Genomic DNA, 23,039 nt, shown 5'->3' on the forward strand with positions numbered 1-23,039 from the left:
AAAACTTTTTAAAGGTTTCCTTTTTTTTCAGTATAAAAACCTGAGCTCATTCATATTGTGTACAAAGTCATTAATGATAAGGTATCCATTTGTCCCAATAGACTCCTGTCTTTCCTCCATATTTAAAAGAGTTCCATTTTGTTATTGTCCATTTTTAACTTGAATGCAGCATTTCAGATGTGATCATACAAGTATTAATTAGATGGAATTTGTCTTCTGACATCTCCTTTACGGAGACGATTGTTAATATCTGATTGGTATAGTCTCAATCTTTGTTATTATTTATTTGACATAATACCTTTTATTAAGTGTATCTTTATATTCACAATATCTAACTTCTAAGAACTTTGGTTAAGCCCGATTTCAATTTATTGCTATCTCAAATCATGTTAAGTAATAGGGATATGTCTCTTTGCTCTCACCAGAATACCTGTCAGATAGCTACTTGATCTCTCTTCCCCAGCACTCATGAGCGTGAAGTTTTATTTTAGCTGGGAAGAGTTAGTGTTGGTATTGACAAGTCACCTAGATGACTAGATGGTGTATAATTCTTTATAGATTCTTTTAATAATTTGTAAAATCGAGAAGCATTCCTCCCAGGCTAGCCAGCCAGTTTGGAGGTAAAGCAGTTGTTTCTTTTCTTGTCAGTCCTTCCCCCCCCCCCCCCCCAAGAGAATCAGGATGTCCTACCTTGTTTTTAGAAGCCTAAACACCTCAAACTTTTATTCTCCTGTTGAATTTGAAAGGGGGACCTTATTAGCTGTCTTGATGTAGCAGGGGCTCTGAAAGTCTATTTGGATAACACTGAAGATTGGAGGAAATGTGACTCTGTCTGTGTGTTTTAAGCCCCTAAGGTAAGATCAGAAAGCGTCTGGGGCAGTGAGAGCCAAATAGTTGAAGTCATACATTAATTATGGTCATGAATCATTTTTATTTTTAAAGTCTTTACCATTTGACAAGGTTGTTTGCATAGCAGTGAAGTTTTAGGCAGCACTCTCCCCCCTTTTAAAGTAACAGGCTGTTTTGTTGATCTCTCCTCTAGGTTAATAATGCCTATCATTTTAAAAATTGTATCATTTTTAAGAAATTTTAAAAATTTCTTATTTCCCTCTTAAATGAATGGTCTTTAATTTGTGTGACTTTTGATATATTTTGAAGTTATAAGTAGAAAATTCATATTGATATTTCAATTAAACTCTACTGTATCAATTAAGAATATCAAATCTCAGGACCGTGCTTTTATATTTAGACATTAAATGTTCAGCCAGCAAATATATCTGGAGTGCCTTCTTTGTGCTGTGTTCTGGTCTTAACATTTAGACTATATATCAGAAAATGAGACTTTTTTTTTCTCTTCGGAAAGATCTAATGCAGAAACAAAGGGGAACGAACAGTTTCTGTAAATTGGCTTCTCTGATACCATTTGTTGTGTAAGTCATGCATGCTGTGATATGTATTTCCAGGAGAAGGAGTGCCTCTACCTGTCTGGAATAGTCAGGGGAGGCCTTTGAAGAAGAGGCTGTGCTTGAGGTGCCTCTTAATGGATTAGGAGTTTATTTACCTGTTAAGGGACAGGGGGAACTTGTAGGCAGGTACAACAGTTCATACACAGATATGGAAGTGGGATATGGTTTGATATGTTTGGAAAATTGCCAGTAGTTCAGTATCACTGGAGTTGATGATTCAAGGAAAAGAATATCAGAGAATGAGGCTGGAGATGAGGGCAGGGATCACTGCACAAAGGACCTTCTTTCTCTTTAAAATTTCTTTAGAGGTGCTTTTTTAAGAGAGTATTATGATGAGTACAGATTAAACATACATACACAGCCACAGCAGGAAGGAATGGGGTGGATATCTTCTGGATTCTTTAGGAGTCTTGAGGAAGTTGTTGAATTACTGATCCTTGGATCAAAGGAGCTGTAATGAGAGTTGGCCCTTTTAAGTCATCTGAGAAATTCTCAATAACTATGTAGCAATTTCCAAAAGTGCAGAATATATCATGAATGTTTTTAGTGTGCAGTGTTATCATAATAATAATGTTGGCAGAGGTATTAGTACCATCAAATTCTTAATAAAATGAACCTCCCATATATGTGATTACTTTCAGGTTAGGGTTGATGACCAATTTTTTTTTTTTTTTTTTTTTACTTTTTTTTTTATTGTAAACAAATGAGATACATGTTGTTTCTCTGATGGTACATGGCGTAAAGGCATACCATTTGTGTAATCATAAATTTACATAGAGTAATGTTGTTTGATTCATTCTGTTATTTTTTCCCTTCCCCCCACCCCTCCGACCCCTCTTTTCCCTCTATACAGTCCTTCCTTCCTCCATACTTGCCCCCCTCCCTAACCCTAACTCTAACCCTAACACTGGCCCTTCCCTCCCCCCCATTATGTGTCATCATCCACTTATTAGCGATATCATTCGTCCTTTGGCTTTTTGAGATTGGCTTATCTCACTTAGCATGATATTCTCCAATTTCATCCATTTGCCTACAAATGCCATAATTTTATCATTCTTCATGGCTGAGTAATATTCCATTGTATATATATACCACAGTTTCTTTATCCATTCATCAATTGAAGGACATCTAGGTTGGCGATGACCAATTTTTTAAACCAAGAAAAAATTTATGCATAATGAAATATGTAATTCTTACATATAAATTTTATAAGTCTTGCTCTCCTCCTCTAATGTTGATGTAGAACATTTCCACCAACTCAGTTCTTTGTTCCTTCTGTGCGCTAACAGACCCCACCTCACTGTTTAGATTTGTTACTATAGAATGGTTTTACCTGTCCTAGACCTTTGTATAAAGGTAATCATACACCATGTGCTTTTTGGTCTGGGGCTTCCCTGACAACACAGCATAATGTTTTTGAGATCCATCCATATTGTGTGTATCAGTGTGACCTTCTTTTTTATTGCTGAGTAGACTTTTTACCGTGTAATTCTGGACACTTGAATTGTTTTATGCAAACATTCTTAGGCAAATCTGTTCATATATTTTCATTTGAATAAATACCTAAGAGTAGAGTTGCTGGGCCATAGATTAGATGTACATTTAACTTTTTATTTAAAAAAAAAGTTTTTTGAAATGATAGTATTATTTAACTTTTTCTCAAGTGGTACAGAAAAGTTCCAGTTACTCCACATCCTTGCCAGCATTTGGTGTTGTCATTTTAATTTTAATCTTCTAATCCCTGTGAAATAGCATCTCCTTACGATTTTAAATTGCATTCCCCTGATGACTAAGATGGGAAACACCTTTCCTATGCTTGTTGGCCCTTACATTTTCTTTTTCTTTAAATGTGTCTTCTAATAAATCTTTTCCTAAGGTTGCAAGACATTCTCCTACATTTTCTGTGAGAAACTTTATGATTTTAGCTTTTCTATTTACTACATACAATCTTCCTTAATTTAATTTTCACATGCTGTGAGGTAGAGGATGAGATTACTTTTTTCCAAGTTTTTTCAGTATTCCCACAATTTTATTGTAAAAATTTTTATTTTTTTAATTTAATTTTTATTTTTTTAAAAAGTATTTTACTGATTTGCCTTGATTCCTTTGTCAAAACCAATTTTCCATATATGCATAAATACACTCTTTATTTGGTTTCATTGATTTTTTTTTTTTTTTTTTTTTGAGATGGGAATTTGCTCACACTAGCCTCAAAGTGATCCTCCTACCTCAGCCTCCCAAGTGACTGGGACGTAGGCACACCCGGCCATTGATATATTTTTTGATCCTTAAGCCAATACTACATTATGTTGATTATGTAACTTCATAGAAAATCTTGAAATCTGATAGATTTCAATATTGATTTATCACTTTTAGATTCTTTCCTCTATTAGGTAAATTATGGTGTCAATTTCTTAATTTCTACAAAACAATGTTGGGATTTTGATTAGGATTGTGAAATGGTTGACCCACTTGACAAAAACTGATAGCTTAACAATATTTATTCTTCCAGTCTGTATACATGATATATTTTTCCATTTATTTAACTCTTCCTTACTATATCTTAGCAGTGTTTTAGAATTTCAGGGTCAAGTCTTACACATCTTTTGTTTATTTTATTCCTAAGTAGTTTATATTTTTTGATGTTATTATAAAGGTGTTGTTTTAAATTCATATCCCAATTGTTTGTGGCTAACATAGAAGTGTATTGATTTATTTTTATATTGACCTTATATCCTCTGACCTTACTGAAATTCACTTGCTTCTAGTACATTGTTTTGTACATTCCTAAGAATTTTCCACATGACAGTTGTGATCTGTGAAATTTATGAACCATATTTAAAGACAGATCAAAAAGCCTGCAGAACTACAGAGAAAAGAAAAATAGCTCTTCATTTTTTTCAATGTTCTTTGAAGAATCCTGTCCCAAGAATATAGTTACTGTTGCCTGGCTTGTTGGCACATGCCTTTAATCTCAGCAACTCAGGGGGCTGAGACAGGAGGATCACAAGTTCAAAGCCAGCCTCAACAACTTAGCGAGGTCCTAAGCAACTCAGTGAGACCCTGTCTCTAAATAAAATATTTTAAAAAGGACTGGGAATATGGCTCAGTGTTTAAGTGTTCCTGGGTTCAACTGATACCAACAAAACAGGATTTAAAAAAAAAAATTAACTACTTTGATTTAAAACAAAAAAAAAAAGTTTTTTTTTGGTTGGTACTGGGAATTGAACCCAGGAATGCTCTACCACTGAGCTCCATTTCCAGACCTTTTCTATGTTTGTTTTATTTGAAACAGGGTCTGGATAAGTTGCCCAGGCTGTCCTCGAACTTATGATCCTCCTGCCTTGCCTCCTCAATAGCAGGAATTATAGGCATGCATTATTATTTTAGGATTTATTGTACCCCCTATATTTTCATTATAGATATGAACTGAGAAATAATCAGTTTGGGTCTGTTATTAATTCTGTTTATCCTGGAAAGATTATGATTCATATCTGTGGCTGTGTGTTTAGAGTTTATAATTAACTCACTTAAGCTTTTCTATAACTTGTATTTCTAGACTTCATAGAGCTCAGTGTGCAATTAAACAGACTCAGGTAACTGTTCAGAAAATTGGAAAGGAAATTGAAGAAAAACTAAGACTCACATCTACAAGCAATGAGCTGGTAGGTTTTTATACTTTTACTTGTTTAAACTTATTTTCTTATGTATATTATCATACTCTTCTTGAATTAATTCTTCTCAAAATTGCAGGCAGCTTTTATAGTTACTATTTTTTTTCTTAATCATGTCTCACTGAAATATCTATCAGCATTTAAATGTTGAAAATAAATTTTCCCATCTGCTAATAATGTAACATACAAAGTACCTGCCTTACTCTGTTAGATGAAACTTTAGATTACATACAATTTTAGAAAATAATTAGCAGGATATTTTATGATCATAAATGTAAACATGAACTATATGGCGAATTAGAAAAATAGCTGCCAGGAGAAAAAAAGGAAACTATAAGGACTAATCTACTTTTAACAGATGAATTTGAAATTTATTTGGATTGAGCATCATAGGCTAGTGTGTGGACAGTAGTTCTTTTTTTTTTCTTTCCTTTTTTTTTTTTTTTTTTTGGTACTGGAGATTGAACTCAGGAGCACCTAACCACTAAGCCACATCCCGGGCCTATTTTGTATTTTATTTAGAGAGAGGGTCTCACTGAGTTGCTTAGCCCCTCACTGTTGCTGGGATTGGCTTTGAACTCGTGATCCTTCTGCCTTAGCCTCCCAAGCCACTGGAATTATAGGCATGTGGCACTGTGCTCAATTGGACAGTATTTTCTTTTGATAAATACTGTTATAGTGAAGCTTTCCTAAAGAAATGGAAATCCTTACATAAATGAACAGATTGAAGATACTAGTATACTTTTGGATTGTTTTATATTCTTCCTGGTGGAGAAAAAAAATTTCGAATTTTTAAATTCATTTTAATAATTGTTATTGTGCATTGTTATTATATATAATAGTGTGATTTGTTATATATTTGTTACATTATACTGTACACAGTATGATTTTGTCAAAAACTGCCAGTTTGGGAATGAAGAATCTTTGTAAGCAGAACAGTAGGCATGATTAATAAATTGAACTTTTTTAAAATTGAAGACATGTGGTCATGAATAAGCTTTCAATTAAATTTGTACTATGCATCATGATACTTAGTGTTCAAATCTTCAAGTTAAGTCTTAGATAAAATCAAGTATTTGCTTGTATGAACTATCACAGATAGATAGCATCTATCAGTTTTTATGTGTACCACCTGGCAGAGGATCTTTACACCTCTAGCAAAAAGATTTTCCCAAGATGTTAATATAAGAATCATAGAAAAGTAACAATACATTTAATACACACAAACTTCTATCTCATGGAATTTGAAATTAATGTATTAGTTCAAACTATATAAAATTACTGATTTTGATCTATAAATAGCAAATTCATATAGTTAAACCTAATATATAAAATAGCTACTTCTGTACCTGGCACATACCAGTCACACAAAATGTTTGCTAAAATAATTATAGTAGTAATTCTTTTATTCATGTGACTTTCCTTGTCTATGAAAAATCTTCCATTCCAGAGACATTGTTAAACTACCTTTTGTTGTAACTTAGTGCCAATAAAGGACATAATTCCAGACCATAAATATATTGGAGAGGGACACAAAGTAACTAGTTTAAATCCTTTCTGTAGAGTATAAAAATACTGCATTTTTAGAACCTTTGGGGAGAAATTGCTAGGTTTTATTTTTCTTATTTTCCTCTCCCAAGGCAAGATTGAGAAATTACTTATTTCATTAAGTGACAACATATGCTTTGTCTTAGTATGGAAAAATGTATGTTTAATCCTGTTTTTCTAAAATATAAGTGGTGACACGAGAGTTAGGTGATAGAATGTATGAGTTTAAAGAGGTCAGGTTCAGAGGTTCCCTGTGTGTTTTCATGCTGCCTAGTCAACACAGAAGAAAATCATTCGATATTTGAACTGAAAGTGAACCCAGAAATCTTCTAGTTCCCTAATAACCCCATTGAAAATCTTACCCCAGTACATTGTGTCTCATTTCCTACTTTATTGATATTTGTTTTAATCAGCTGTCACTGTGACAAAATACCTGAGATAAAGGAGAAAAGATTTATTTTGACTCAACAGTTTCATTCCATGGTCATCTCTGTTCACTTTGGGCCCATGGCAAGGCAGAACATCATGGTAGAGCAGAGCTGTCACTTCATGGCATCCAGGAAGCAAAGTGACAGTATGGAAGGGGCTGGGGCCTCAGCATCCCCTTTAAAGACATGCCCTCAGTGACATAACTTCCTTCCATTAGGACCCACCTCCTAAAAGTTCCACCACCTCCCAGTAGCATCACGTATAGGTAGTCAAATCTTCAACACGTGGCCTTTAGGGGACATTTAAAATCTAAATCATAATACCTTTTAACATATGTATTTTATATATATTTTTTTTTCTGTATCTCTAAACTCTGTGAGAGGAAGGATTTCTCTGTCTCACATTGCTATATTTCCAGTATTTAGAAAGTGACACGGGGGTAATAATGTCCGCTTCATTCTACTGTCCTTCTTATTCCTGTACCCCTCCCCTCTCTTCACTCCCCTCTGCCTAGTCCAGAGTACCTCTGTTCTTTCCTAGCACCTCTGTTCTTTCCCTTCCCCATTGTGAATTAGCTTCCACATGTCCACATATCAGAGAAAACATTTGGCATTCGGTTTTTTTGAGATTGACTTATTTCACTTAGCATGACATTCTCCAGCTCCATCCATTTACTGCATTTATGTATAATGTGTCAAAATAAATTCTACTGTCGTGTATAACTAATTAGAACAGATTAAGAAATAAATAAATGATTTTTAAAAAAGAGTGACCATAGTGGGTAATCAGTAAATATTCATTCAATTTAAGAATGAATCTAGCATAATGCCATTGTCATCTTCTTGTTCTCCTCTTCTGCCTCTTCCTCATCTCAAGTAAATTATTATTCATCTGAAATAAGTTGAATTACTTTATACTATCAGTTTTTAATGTTTTTATTAGTGCAATACAGTTTTACATAATAGTGGGTTTCTTTTTGACATTTTCTTATGTGCATGGAATTTTCACCTCTTCTCTCCCTTCCTTTTTCCCATTTCTCTATACTACTGAAAGACCACTTCTTAATTCCTTCTAAGTAATTAACTCTGTTATGAGAAATTAGGTTTGTGCTTGATGATCTGCAAAGATTTGATTATCTTGTCGTATTACATCAAGACCCAATATTTTTTTGAATTTAACTATATTAATTATAAAATTTCTACCATTATCTTGAATTTTTACTTACATGTTTTAGATTTCATCAGATAACCCTTCTTGACATAATTGTGTGCTTTTTCTATTTTCTTCTTGTATTACAAGTGAAGTATGTTAGCTGATTTTTTAATGTTAACCCAAATTTGCATTCCTGGGAAAAGGCCTTTTGGACATGGTGAATTGTTCTATTCATGGATATTACTGTATTTAATTTTTTTAAAAAAGTTTTAAATAACTTTTATATATATATTGATGATGATTGATCTGTTTTGTTTTCTTGTAATTTTCTTGTTTAATGTTCTTGGCAGGGTAATGTTGGCCTAACTCATTGTTGAGATATTTTTCCTCCTATTTTCTATAAGAAGGTGTAGAATTGGAATTATTTCTTCAGTGTTTGGTAGGACTTTGCCATTACAGCCAGTTAAATCTGGAGTTTCATTTGTGACAAGGCTTTGAACTAGAAATTCGACTTCTTTAAGAGTTAAAAGGTTATTCAAACTGTCTATTTCTTAAGTGTGCCTTAGTAAATTTGTGTCTTTCGAGAATTTGTCAGTTTCATTTAGGAGGTCAGTCTTTTTAATTTTAGTTATCCTCATGGTTATGTAATGTTTCCTCATTTTCATTCTAAATTACATTTCTATGATGACCATTTTTCATAGTCCTTTGTTACTCATGCTTTCTAAGATGTATCAGTTTAGATATTTTTGCCCACTAAAAAAATAAACTCTTTAAAAGATAATTTTGAGAGGTGTCATATTCCTTTTATATGGTTTTTCTTCCATGTTCTTTTTTGTTGTTATTTGCAGTACTGGGGATCAAACCCAGGGCCTTAGGTGTGCTAGGCAAGTGCTCTACCACCAAGCTACATTCCCAAGCTACATAAGATGTTAACATCTTATTCAACTATGGTACATAGTCAAAACTAAGGTATTAACATTGATATATAACTGTTAAATATGAATTCTTATTTGTGTTTTGTTAGTATTTCTACTGGCGTCTTTTTTGCAGGGGCAGCTACCAGGGATAGAACTCAGGGCCCTCCACCCCTGAGTCACATCCCCAGCCCTGTTTTATGTTTTATTAGAGACAGGGTCTCATTGAGTTGCTTATTGCTTTTGCTGAGGCTGACTTTGAACTCAACGATCTTCCTGCCTCAGCCTCCGGAACTGCCTACTCCTCCTTCCTCCTCCCTCCTCCTCCTTCCTCATCCTTCTTCCTTCCTCTTTTTTTTTAATAATTAAATTTTGGGGGTATATAGAATTATTACAAAGATAGTACAGATACTTATCATATATACTCCATACCCAGTTTCTTCTATTATTAACATCTTAACTTGATATGTTACTTTTGTTATAATTAATGAAACCAGATTGATAACTTATCATTAACCAAAGTCCAGACCTCATTTGGAGTTCCTTAGCTTTTACCTAATGTCTATTCTAGAATCCCATCCAAGATACCATACTATATTTAGTAGTCATTCTTCCTTAGGCTCTCCTTGTTTATGATCATCTTACTGTTTTGAGGGTTACCGGTGAGGTATTTTGTAGAATAGTCCTTGATTAGATATGTCTGGTTTTTTTCCTCATGATTAGACTGATTTGTTTCAGTAGCCAGTCTAGGATACCACATTACATTGAGTCACCATGTCTTCTTATCTTCTCTGATCTATGCCAATTTTTTAGTCTTTCTTTTTTAAAATCATCTTTACTAATCATTGTGGATGTTAACCATGATCTTTTATTCAAGGTGGTATTTTTCAGGGTTCTCCAGAAGAAAGTTCCTTTTCCATACCCTGTTTTTTGAAAGCAGGTTACTAAATCTAAATAAATAAGGATGTGAATTAAGCCCTACCTCTTGGAAGGAATAATATATAACACATATTATTTGGAATTCTTCATTGAGAAGATTTATTCTTTCTTCCTCTTTTTATTTTATTCACTTGTTTTTTTTTTATCAGTGTGGACTCACATTTGTTTTATACTTTTTGTTATAATTCAGTGCTATGTTATTTTTTTCCTCACTCAGCTTGTGAGTTTGGCCATTAAAATATCTTTAAAGTTGACTCTTGTGTCCTTTTAATATGTCCTCATCTTTTTTTTTTTTTTTTTTTTTTTTAATTTCTTCCTTATTCTCTGGTACCATATGATCTGGCTCATCTTGTGTTTTCCCTGACCCAGCCATTTCTCCAAGAACACTATTTCATTGAATAATGGTATTTAGAAAAAATGGTCTGTGCACTGAAGGTGCTTGTTGCTACTGGGTGTAGCTATTTATAGACCCTCTCAGTAGATAGAGCTACCTATGGATAAACATATATCTGTTTATCTCTATATGTATTAAAATAAGCATTAGCACATACTACTATTTTTGACTCTTAATACCATGAGGTTCATTCTAGCCTTCCTACTCCTTTTTCTTCTCTTTTTTGGTACTGGGGATTGAACTCAGAGGGACTCTATCATTGAGCAACATACCCAGCCCTGCAGGATCTTACTCCATTGCCCAGGCTGGCCTTGAACCTGGGATCCTCCTACCTTGGCCTCTTGAGTAGTTGGAATTACCGGTGTGGATCGCCATGCCAGGCTGTAGTATCCTTTTCTAATAATGAGAAACTGACTCTCATTATGTATTGATTATCTGTTTGCTTATTTGTTTGGTCATGGCATCAGTAGATTTCTCATTTTTTAATTGAGATTTTTATCTTCTTACTTTGGGACTGTACGGGTATATGCATGTGCTCATTTTAAGTTCTTTTTCTGATAGGTGTAGTGGGGCATTTTCTTTCAGCCCATGGCTTGCCTTTTTCTGGTCTTAATGGTGTTCAAGCAAAATGTTTTAGGGTGGATAAAATCCAATGTACTTTTATTTTTTAATAACATTTTATTTTATTTTTTGTTCATTATAAGATGCCTTTGCCTAACCCAAAGTCACAAGAATTTTGTCTTATTTTGTTCTAGTAATTTTATAGTTCTGGGCTATATGTTTAGATCTGCAGTCCATTTCAAGTTAATTTTTTCATACTGGATAAAGTAAAGGTAAATTTTTTCACAACATAGATGTTCAGTTGATTTAGCGTCATTTATTGAGTAGTCTTTCCCCATTTAATTACCTTGATTTGGTTTTCAGTTGTCTGTATATTGTTCATTATTTTTGTTCCATTGATCTATATGTTTCTTTCACCAATACCAAACTCTCTTGTTATTATAGATTTGTCACCTTAAAATCAGATAGGGAGCGGAGTGTGGTGGTGTACACCTGTAATCCCAGCAGTTTAGGAGACTGAGGCAGGAGAGTCGAGAGTTTAAAGCCAGCCCCAGCATCCTAACGAGGCCATATGCAACTTAACCAGACCCTGTCTCAAAGTTAAAAAAGAAGAAGAAGAAGAAGAAGAAGGGCTGGGAATGTGACTCGGTTAAGTGTCCCTGAGTTCAATCCCTAGTACAAAAACAAAATAAAAAACAAAACAAAACACGAGATAGGGTAAGTCCTCCAACTTTGTTCTTTTTAAAAATTCCTGTGTTTTTTATTTTGTTTTGTTTTGTTTTTCTTGGTTCCTTATATTTCTTAGAATCACTTCCTACTAAAAAAGCCTGCTGGGCTTTGATAAGGATTTACAAATAAAATTGTGGAGAATTGCCATCTTAACAATATTGAGTCAGTTCTTCAGTCCATGAACATGATATGTATCTATTTTATTTAGATCTTTCTTTAATTTTCTCATCAATGTCTTAAGGCTTTCACTATAGAGATTTTAAAGACCTTCTGTTAAACTTATTCTTAAGTGTTTTATGGAGGTTTTTTACAGGGAAAGATGGGGCATTATTACAAATAGAATTGTTTTTGAATTTTTATTTCCTATTTGTTTATTTCTAGTGTATAAGCATACAGTTAATTTTAATTTATTGATCTTGTGTCTTACAGTCTTGTTATATTAACTTAGTTATAATAGTTATTTTGTAGATTTCTTGGGAATTTCTATGTGATCAGTAATATCTATAAGTTTGAACTGGTCATTTTGTGTGCTTGTTAGGACATCAGTACAGTGAAAAAAGTGATAAAAATGGGAATCCTTGCCTTGTTCCTGGTTTTATTGAGAAACAATTCATCCTTTCTTCATTAAGTATAATGTTTGCAGTGTCCTTTATTGGTTTTAGGAAGTTCCCTCTTATTCCTAGTTTCTGAGACTCTTGTCATGAATGGATGTTGAAATTTGTCAAATATTTTTTCTGTCTCTTTGAACCAATCATATGATTTTATCTAATGCAGTGAACTACATTAATTTAGTTTCAATTCTTAATGTTGCATTTCTGGAATAAGCCTGAAATGGTTAAAATATATTTTCCTTTTTGTATCTTGTTGCATTTTATCTGGTGATAAGGAATTTTTTTTTTTTGTACCAGTATTTATTAGGGATATCAAGTTGTGATACTTCCACCACCTGTTTATCCTGTTTTTTTGTTTGTTTGTTTTGTTTTTTATTTTTTATTTTTTGTTTTATTTTGTTTTTATTTATTTATTTTTTTTTTGGTATCAGGGATTGAACCCAGGTGCACTTTACCACTAAGCCACATCCCCAGCCCTTTTTATTGTTTATTTTGAGACGGGATCTCAATAAGTTGCTTAGAGCCTTGGTAAATGCTGAGTGTGGCCTTGAACTTGCAATCTTTCTGCCTCAGCCTGGAATTACAGGTGAAGGCCACCATGCCCAGCCTGAATTGTCTTTATATATGTTGATTCTTTCTTCCCTAGAGAGTGGGTCATGTTTTCCTGCCTCTTCACATGTTGGGTAACATCATGTAGTTTCCTGGATATTGACAATGTAACTTGGTAGAATCTTTACTACCAATTACTTTACTCAGAAGAATGCAGCTTAAACTGTCTTTTCTCCTCCGATGGGCATTAGTTCAGATTCTGGTTTGGTTTTTTTTACTCTTAGCCACAGGCAACTTTCTATTCATCTCATGCTTATGTGGTTTTGGGTTCAGTCAGAGAATTCCATTGAGTTTAAACAGAATTTGGGGTGCCTGTTCCTGGCTTCTTTCATTTGGCATTCTTAATTTTCTTATCTTTTCCCTTGTTTCTTCCAGCTAGAATCATAGTTGGCTTTCTGTTGGAGTTTGTAGGCACTTTCAGAACAAAGCCACAGAAAAGGGAAAATTTACTGTGTGTTGTTTGCTGACACCAAGTTTTGACTCCTCTTCAAAGTAATGCTTGCTGTTGATTGGTCTCCAGAACTACTAACTTTTAATATTTTATCCACTGTATAGCTATTGTTTATTAGAGGACCAGTTTACTAGGTGCTTATTCTTTTATGTCAGAAGCAAAACTCCTATACATTTTACTATTATATATTTTTTGCTTTATCTTTCTAGCTAGATCTAGGTTCCAGGCCTCATATTGCCACTGAGTCTATGAAGTTAATGGATTGGATAAAGTATTTTCTAAGGAAATCCTTTTCCTTTCTTAATGGTTGATAAGGTGTAAGTACAATGGCAAGAACCCAGAAATGACATTTAAAAGCAATTTGTAAACTTTTAGGACAACTTCCATAGTTCTAGAAAATTTTTTAGATTGTTAATTATTTCCAATTTGGGGGGAAAGCAACTACACATGAGGATAAAACATGCCTTAAGCCACCAATTTCCAACTTTTTGGTCTCAAGACTCGTTTATATTCTTAACAATGGCGATAATCTCAAAGAACATGGGTTATACTATTGATATGTATTATACTAGAAATTAAATCTGAGAAATTAAAAAATAAAATTACCCAATTAATTTCAGAGTACCAATAATCTATTATGTTCATGTAAGAATACATTTTTATGAAAAATATTTTTTTCTAAAACAAATTGAGTTGCATTATTTTAAGTTTTGTGAATTTAACTTTTGTTAAGCTCATTTCAATTTTTAATAAGCTACCTGGATTCTCACATCTCCTTCTGCAATAAATCTCTTGTGATATCTCAAATCTTATAGACTCTGACACATTCTACTTTTATACTTAGGAGAAAGTGAGAGGGAAAAGGACATAACAGTATTGTGAATATCTTTGGAAACTTCATGATTCGTAGCATCATGTTTGCCTAAGACTTTTTAATTCAAATATGATCATTGAGACAATATTCTTTTCCATTAATGTGTTATTTATAGGTTAATCTGTCATTCTAAAATGAATGTTTAATATCACCTATGATTTTCTTGCTAAAGATCCGTAAGTAGGAATGTGTGCTTGAAAATAAATGAATTTGATTTTCAGTTCTGACACAGTGTTGTATAAGAACAGCTAAAATCCAATTAAAAGTGATACACAGGAGATAAATATGTGACATTAACTGCACTTGGAGTAAATATATAAATAGAACACAGAAACCCATTAGAAGATATGGAATGCTAAGATCTTTGAGCAACTTGTCTTGAAGTTTTAAAGAGGAAGCAGAACCAGATCCCACATGGGCAGGGTTAGTTTACTTATTAGAAATGAAAGCCAACAATTCTGGCTTTGAATGACTTGATACATTTCTGTTAACGGGCCAGTTTCTGCACATGGACCATAACACAAACACGGTATGCACACGCCTTCCTGTATTAGCTTAGTATTTAGATTAACTTGTAACCTTAGTTCTTTGAATCTTGAAAACAATCCTATTTGAGTATGTATCCTGGAATAGAGCAGGTTAACCCGCTAGCCAGGCATAGTCCTCTTTTCTGAAGAGTTGCTTTTCTTTATTTTCTTTCTCTGCCCAGATAGAATTCAATATGCATATTTTGTGGGAAATTTTGAAGAAATTGAACACTTAGCTCTTAGTGGAAAAAGGTTACTTCCTAAGACTTTACCTATTTCTTTCTTCGGTGATATAAAGAAGACCCTTGGCTTCCTGATCGTACTATACCGTTGATGAAGAAAACACAAATTTTGTCTTTGTTCCTTTTTCTTTCATGATAAGCAACTTCATTGAATTGTTCTCCCCAGTTTTTAAAATTATAAAATGCACAATCAAGTTTATGATCCTAGTCATTTTTAAATGGCTAGTTAAGTGGTATTAAGTACATTATAATGTTGTACAGCCAACATCACCATCCATCTCCAGAACTTTTTGTCTTATAAAACTAAAACTCTGTGCCCACTCAACATTAACTCTCCATTCTTCAGTACTTCTAAGCTCTGGCAACCACCATTCTAGTTTCTGTTTCTATGATTTTGACGACTCTTAGTACTTAAGTGGTACCATTATACAGTATATGTCTTTTTATAACTGGTTTATTTCACTTAGTTAATTTTCTTAAGGTTTAGCCCTGTTACTGCATATTACAGAATGTCCTTCCTTTTTAAGGCTAATATTCTGTTGCAGATATATATTTAGACTTCATTTACTTTGTTTTTAGTTTGGCAGGACAAAAAGTCTTTTTTGTTTATAGTAGATCTAAATTCACATGAAGAAAACATTTCAGATTCATCTAGAAGCACATCCCTCATAAATATTCATTTAGAAGTCCATCATAAATTTTCACTGTGTTCAGAAATTTTACTTAGGGATACTCTTTGTAAAGCCATATTTTATAGACTTTTAAGTCTGATATAATAATGACAGAAATAGCTTTTCTTATTTTTGTGGCTGAATGTCTTTAATGGGTTATGATACTCTCTGTTTAGAATCAGTATTTCAGAGATGAAATAGAAAGCATCTTGGGTGAGAAATGATTGCTCTAAAGTACTTTCAACACAAGTGCCAAAAATCATTTTCCACGCTTCTTGTTTCAACAAGACCCTGCCATGGTACATCTTAGTACCCAGACTTATTGTCTAGAAATCAAATCATATACTGACCTTTTTCTTTTTAAGTTTTTCACCAGCTTATTTCAAGTCTTAGTAATTTATTTAATTAATGGATTTTTTTTCTTATAATTTTGATTAGCTGTTTTATACCTCTGGAAGGAGACAAGAATTCACTTGGTGTTCAGAGCTGAAATTAATGAAATAGAGTCTAAAAGAACAATATAAAGGAGCAATGAAACAGAGTTGGTTCTTTGAAAAACTAAACAAGATTGATAGAGATAAAAATGGTGCTATTGCAAGAGATACCACTGAACTCCAGATGATCATCAGGGGCTATTTGAACAAATATTCAAAATTGTGAATTTGGAAAATCTAGAAGAAATGGGTAAATTTCTAGATATATACAACTTACCAAAATTGAACCAAAAACACCCTAAACAAACCAAAGACAAACAGTGTAATTAAAGCAGTAATAAAAAGTCTTCCCAACAAAGAAGCCCAGGACTGGACAAATTCACAGCTGAATTTTGCCAGACTTTTAAAAGAAGAACTAAATCAATACTTTTCAGACTATTTCAAGAAATAAAAAAGAAAGAAAAACTTATAAACTCATTCTACAAAACCAGTATTATGGCTTAGATGTTACGTATTCCCCCAAATCTCATGTCTGAAACAATGCAAGAGTATTTAGAGGTAAAATAATTGGGTTATGAAGGCCTTAACCCAGTCAGTGATAACTGTAGGAAGGTAGGGTGTGGCTGGAGGAGGTGGGTCCTTGGGTACATGCCTTTGGGGTATGTATTTTGTCCTGGGTGAGTGGAACTCTCTCTGCTTCCTGGTGCCATGTTCCCAGCTGCTTTCCTCTGCCACACTGTCTTCTGTCAGACCTCAAAGAATGGAGTCAGCCGTCTGTGTATTGAGACCTCTAAAACTGAGTCCAAAATAAACTTTAACTCCTCTAAAATTGTTCATCAGGTCTTTTGGTCACAGCAGCAACAAAAAAACTGACTAAACCAGCCAGATAATGACACTACCGAGAAAGCAAATTACAGTCCAATATCCTTGGTGGATATAGATGTAAAAATCATTAATAAAGTACTTGCAAACTGAATTCAACAACACATTAAAAAGAGCATACACTATGATCAGTTGGTTTCATTCCAGGAATGAAACAATGGTTCAACATTCACAAATCAATAAATGTCATTTACCACATAAATAGAATCAAGGACAAAAATCACACGGTCATTTCAATAAATGAAGAAAAAACGTTTCACAAAAATCAACACTTTTTTCCTAATAAGAAGCCCTGAAAAATCAGGGGATAGAAGGACCTTGCTTCAACATTTTAAAGGCTATGTATGACAAACTCAAGTCCAGTATCAAACTGAATAAGGAAACACCAAAAGTATTTCTTCTAAAATTGGGACGAAGACAAGAATCTCTACTCCTACAACTTATATTGAATATAACCTTGAAATTTTAGCCAGAGCAATTGGACAAGAGAAAGAAATAAAAAGGGATACAAATAGAAAAGAAGGAAGTCAGATTACTTACCCCTCTTTGTAGATAATATGATCCTATACTTAGAAGATCCTAAAGTTTCCACCAGAATACTTTTTTTTTTCCATCATGAATCATCAAGTTAAAGTACAACCACAACTAGAAATTTCTATATGTTTACTTGAATGTATAAAATGTAAAAGTCTTACTAAAGCTGGTTTTGGCAAGTACGTGAAGTAACTGATACGCTAATGAGGTATATGTAAAATCATACCACCACCTGTAATACAAATTGGCAGTTTCTTTTTTTCTTTTTAATTCATTTTTCTTGTAAACAAATGGAATACATGTTGTTTCTGTTTGTACATGGAGTAGCAGCGTACCATTTGCGTAATCATACATTTACATAGGGTAATGAAGTTTGATTCATTCTGTTTTTTCCCTCCCCCTAAACCCCCACTCCTCTTTTCCCTCTATACAGTCCCTCTTTCCTCCATTCTTGCCCCCCTCCCACCCCCCATTATGTGTCATCATCTACTTATCAGCGAGATCATTAGTCCTTTGGTTTTTTGAGATTGGCTTATCTCACTTAGCATGATATTCTCCAGTTTCATCCATTTGCCTGCAAATGCCATGATTTTATTATTCTTTATAGCTGAGTAATATTCCATTGTGTGTGTGTATATATATATATGTATATACATATATATATATATATACACACCACAGTTTCTTTATCCATTCATCAGTTGAAAGACATCTAGGTTGTTTCCACAGTCTGGCTATTGTGAATTGAGCAGCTATGAACATTGAGGTGGCTGTATCTCTGTAGTATGCTGATTTGAAATCCTTTGGGTATAGGCCGAGGAGTGGGATAGCTGGGTCAAATGGTGGGTCCATTCCAAGTTTTCTAAGGAATCTCCACACTGCTTTCCAGAGTGGCTGCACTAATTTGCAGCTCCACCAGCAATGTATGAGTGTACCTTTTTCCCCACATCCGCTCCAACACCTATTATTGCTTGTATTCTTGGTAATTGCCATTCTAATTGGGGTGAGATGGAATCTTAGGGTAGTTTTGATTTGCATTTCCCTTATTACTAAAGATGGTGAACAATTTTTCATAGGTTTGTTGATTGCTTGTAGATCTTCTGTGAAGTATCTGTTCATATCCTTAGCTCATTTGTTGATTGGGTTATTTGTATTCTTTGTGTAAAGTTTTTGAGTTCTTTATATATTCTGGAAATTAGTGCTCTATCTGAAGTGTGAGTGGCAAAGATATTCTCCCACTCTGTTGGTTCTTTCTTCATATTGCTGATAGTTTCCTTTGCTGAGAAAGCTCTTTAGTTTGAATCTATCTCAGTTATTGATTCTTGCTTTTATTTCTTGTGCTATGGGAGTCCTGTTAAGGAAGTCTGATCCTAAGCCAACAAGTTGAAGATTTGGACCTACTTTTTTTCTATAAGACACAGGGTCTCTGGTCTGATTCCAAGGTCCTTGATCCATTGTGGGTTGATTTTTGTGCAGTGCAGGGTGAGAGATAGGGGTTTAGTTTCATTCTGTTGCATATGGATTTCCAGTTTTCCCAGCACCATTTGTTGAAGAGACTATCTTTTCTCCATTGCATATTTTTGGCACCTTTGTCTAGTATGAGAAAATTGTATTTATTTGGGTTTGTGTCCATGTCCTCTATCCTGTACCATTGATCTACCTGTCTATTTTGGTGCCAATACCATGCCATTTTTGTTTCTGATGCTTTGTAGTATAGCTGAAGTTCTGGTATTGTGATACCCCCTGTTTCATTTTTCCTGCCAAGGATTGCTTTAGCTATTCTGGGTTTCTTATTCTTCCAGATGAATTTCATAATTGCTTGTTCTATTTCTGTAAGGTACATCATTGGGATTTTAATTGGAATTGCATTGAATCTGTATAGCACTTTGGTAGTATGGCCATTTTGACAATATTAATTCTGCCTATCCAAGAACTTGGGAGATCTTTCCATCTTCTAAGGTCTTCCTCACTTTCTTTCTTCAGTGTTTTGTAGTTTTCATTGTAGAGATCTTTTACCTCTTTGGTTAGATTGATTCCCAAATATTTTATTTATTTATTTATTTTTTTGAGGCTATTGCAAATGGAGTTGTTTTCCTCATTTCCCTTTTAGATGTTTCATCGCTTGCATATAAAAATGCTTTAGATTTATGCGTGTTGATTTTATAGCCTGCTATTTTGCTGAATTCATTGATGAGGTCTAGAAGTTCTGGAGGAGTTTTTTGGATCCTCTAAATATAGAATCATGTCATCTGCAAATAGTGACAGCTTAAGTTCCTCTTTTCCTATTCGTATCCCTTTAATTTCTTTAGTTTGTCTAATTGCTTTGGCTAGAGTTTCGAGGACAGTGTTCAATAAAAGTGGTAAAAGAGGACATCCCTGTCTTGTTCCCATTTTTAAAGGGAATGGTTTCAGTTTTTCTCCATTAAGAATGATGTTGGCCATGGGCTTAGCATAAATAGCCTTTACAATGTTCAGGTATGTTCCTACCATCCCTATTTTTTCTAGTGTTTTGAGCATGAAGGGGTGTTGTATTTTGTCGAACACTTTTTCTGCATCAATTGAAATAACCATATGATTCTTGTCCTTAAGTCTATTGTCATGATGGATTACGTTTATTGATTTATGGATGTTAAACCATCCTTGCATTCCAGGGATGAACCCCACTTGATCATGGTGCACAATTTTCTTAATATGTTTTTGGATACGGTTTGCCAATATTTTGTTAAGTATCTTTGCATCTATATTCATCAAGGATATTGGTCTAAAATTTTCTTTCCTTGATGTGTCTTTTCCTTGTTTGGGTATGAGAGTGATATTAGCTTCATAGAATGAGTTCGGTAGGGTACCCTCCTTTTCTATTTCCTGGAATACTTTGAGAAGTATTGGAATGAGTTCTTCTTTGAAGGTGTTGTAGAACTTGTCTGAGAATCCATCTGGTCCTGGGCTTTTCTTGGATGGTAGGTTTTTAATGGCTTCTTCTATTTCATTGCTTGATATTGATCTGTTTAAATTGTGCATGTCCTCCTGGTTCAGTTTGGGAGGAGCATATGTCTCTAGAAATTTGTCAATGTCTTCAGTAGTTTCTATTTTGTTGGAATACAGATTTTCGAAGTATCTTCTCAGATGTGTTATGTATCTCAGTGGTGTCTGTCGTGATATTTCCTTTTTCATCACAAAGTTTAGTAATTTGAGTTTTCTCTCTCCTTCTCTTTGTTAGTGTGGCTAAGGGTTTGTCTATTTTGTTAACTTTTTCAAAGAACCAACTTTTTGTTTTGTCAATTTTTTGAATTGTTTGTTTTGTTTCAATTTCATGGATTTCAGCTCTGATTTTAATTATTTCCTGTCTTCTACTACTTTTGCTGTTATTCTGTTCTTCTTTTTCTAGGGCTTTGAGCTGTAATGTTAGGTCATTTAGTTGCTGACATTTCATTCTTTTCTGGAATATGCTCCATGCAATGAATTTTCCTCTCAGTACTGCTTTCATAGTGTCCCAGAGATTTTGATATGTTGTATCGTCGTTCTCATTGACCTATAAGAATGTTTTTATCTCCTCCCTGATGTTTTCTGTTATCCATGTTTCATTCAATAGCATATTATTTAGTCTCCAGGTGTTGGAGTAATTTCTGTTTTTTATTTTATCATTGATTTCTACTCTCAGTCCATTATGATCTGATAGAACACAAGGCAGTATCTCTATTTTTTTTTTTTTTGCATTTCCTAAGGGCTGCTTTGTGGTCTGTTTTTGAGAAGATTCCATGTGCTACTGGGAAGAAAGTGAATCCGTTCGTTGATGGATGGAATATTCTATATATGTCTATTAAGTCTAGGTCATTGATTGTGTTATTGAGTTCTATGGTTTCTTTGGGTTTTTTTTGTTTGTAAGATCTATCTACTGGTGATAGCAGTGCGTTAAAGTTACCCAGAATTATTGTGTTGTGGTCTATGTGATTCCTGAAATTGAGAAGGATTTGTTTGATGTACAAGGATGCACCATTGTTTGGGGCATAAATATTTACTATCATTATGTCTTCCTGATTTATGGTTCCCTTAAGCAGTATGAAATGTCCTTCTTTATCCCTTTTGACTAACTTTGGCTTGAAGTCCACTTTATCTGATATAAGGATGGAAACCCCCGCCTTTTTACTGAGTCCATGTGCGTGGTAGGTTTTTTCCCATCCTTTCACCTTTAGTCTGTGGGTGTCTTTTTCTATGAGATGAGTCTCTTGCAGGCAGTATTGTTGGGTCTTTCTTTTTAATCCATTCTGCCAGTCTGTGTCTTTTGATTGATGAGTTTAGGCCACTAACGTTCAGGGTCATTATTGAGATATCATTTGTATTCCCAGTCATTTGGGCTTTTTTTGTTTTTTAACTTGGCTTGGTTTCTCCTTTGAGTAGTTTTTCTCTAAGGTATTTCCTCCCTTTGCTGACCTCCATTGTTGTTTTTCATTTCTTCCTTGTGGAATATTTTGTTGAGAACATTCTGTAGCGCAGGCTTTCTATTTGTAAATTCTTTTAACTTTTGTTTATCATGGAAGGATTTTATTTCACCTTCAAATCTGAAGATTAGTTTTGCTGGGTATGGGATTCTTGGTTGGCAACCATGTTCTTTCAGAGCTTGAAATATGTTGGTCCACGCTCTTCTAGCTTTTAGAGTCTGGGTTGAGAAGTCGGCTGCTGTCCATATTGGTCTCCCCCTATATGTAATCTGATGCTTTTCTCTCGCGGCCTTCAAAATCCTATCTTTATTTTGAATGTTAGGCATTTTCATTCTAATGTGCCTTGGTACGGATCTGTTGTGATTCTGTGTATTTGGTGTTCTGTGAGCCTCTTGTATTTGATTTTCCATTTCATTCTTCAGGTTTGCAAAATTTTCTGATATTATTTCATTGAATAGGTTGTTCATTCCTTTGGTTTGTATCTCTGTGCCTTCCTCAATCCCAATAATTCTTAAATTTGGTCTTTTTATGATGTCCCATAGTTCTTGGAAATTCTGTTCATGATTTCTTACCATCTTCTCTGGGTGACTTTATTTTCAAGATTAAATATTTTGTCCTCATGGTCTGAGGTTCTGTCTTCCAAGTGGTCTAGTCTGTTGATGATGCTTTCCATTGAGTTTTTTATTTGGTTTATTGTTTCCTTCATTTTAAGGATTTCCGTTAGGTTTTTTTTTTTTTTTTTTTTTGAGAATCTCTATCTCTTTGTTGAAATGATCTTTTGCTTCCTGCAGGTGCTCTTTCAGCTTATTGGTATTATCATTCATTGCCTGCATTTGCTCCCTTATCTCATCCTTTGCTTCGCGAATCATCTTAATCATGTATAATCTGAAGTCCTTTTCTGACATTTCTTCTAACATACTGTCATTGGAGTCTAATACTATAGAATCTAGATTTGTTTGGAT

The 23,039-nt window shown here is 34.0% G+C and overlaps 1 protein-coding gene across 3 annotated transcripts in view; it reads left to right on the top strand.

The window, feature by feature from the left end:
• UVRAG (UV radiation resistance associated) overlaps positions 1-23,039 on the top strand; it is a 330,550-nt gene that overhangs the window by 134,923 nt on the left and 172,588 nt on the right. For all 3 annotated transcript variants that reach the window (XM_079105194.1, XM_079105195.1, XM_079105196.1), the window contains one exon: positions 5,026-5,131. In XM_079105194.1, coding sequence (XP_078961320.1) covers positions 5,026-5,131 — 106 coding nt within the window. The remainder of the gene's footprint in view (positions 1-5,025; positions 5,132-23,039) is intronic.

Source organism: Sciurus vulgaris (assembly GCF_902686455.1).
Source record: "Sciurus vulgaris genome assembly, chromosome: 11".
In the NCBI taxonomy this organism is placed as follows: domain Eukaryota; kingdom Metazoa; phylum Chordata; class Mammalia; order Rodentia; family Sciuridae; genus Sciurus; species Sciurus vulgaris.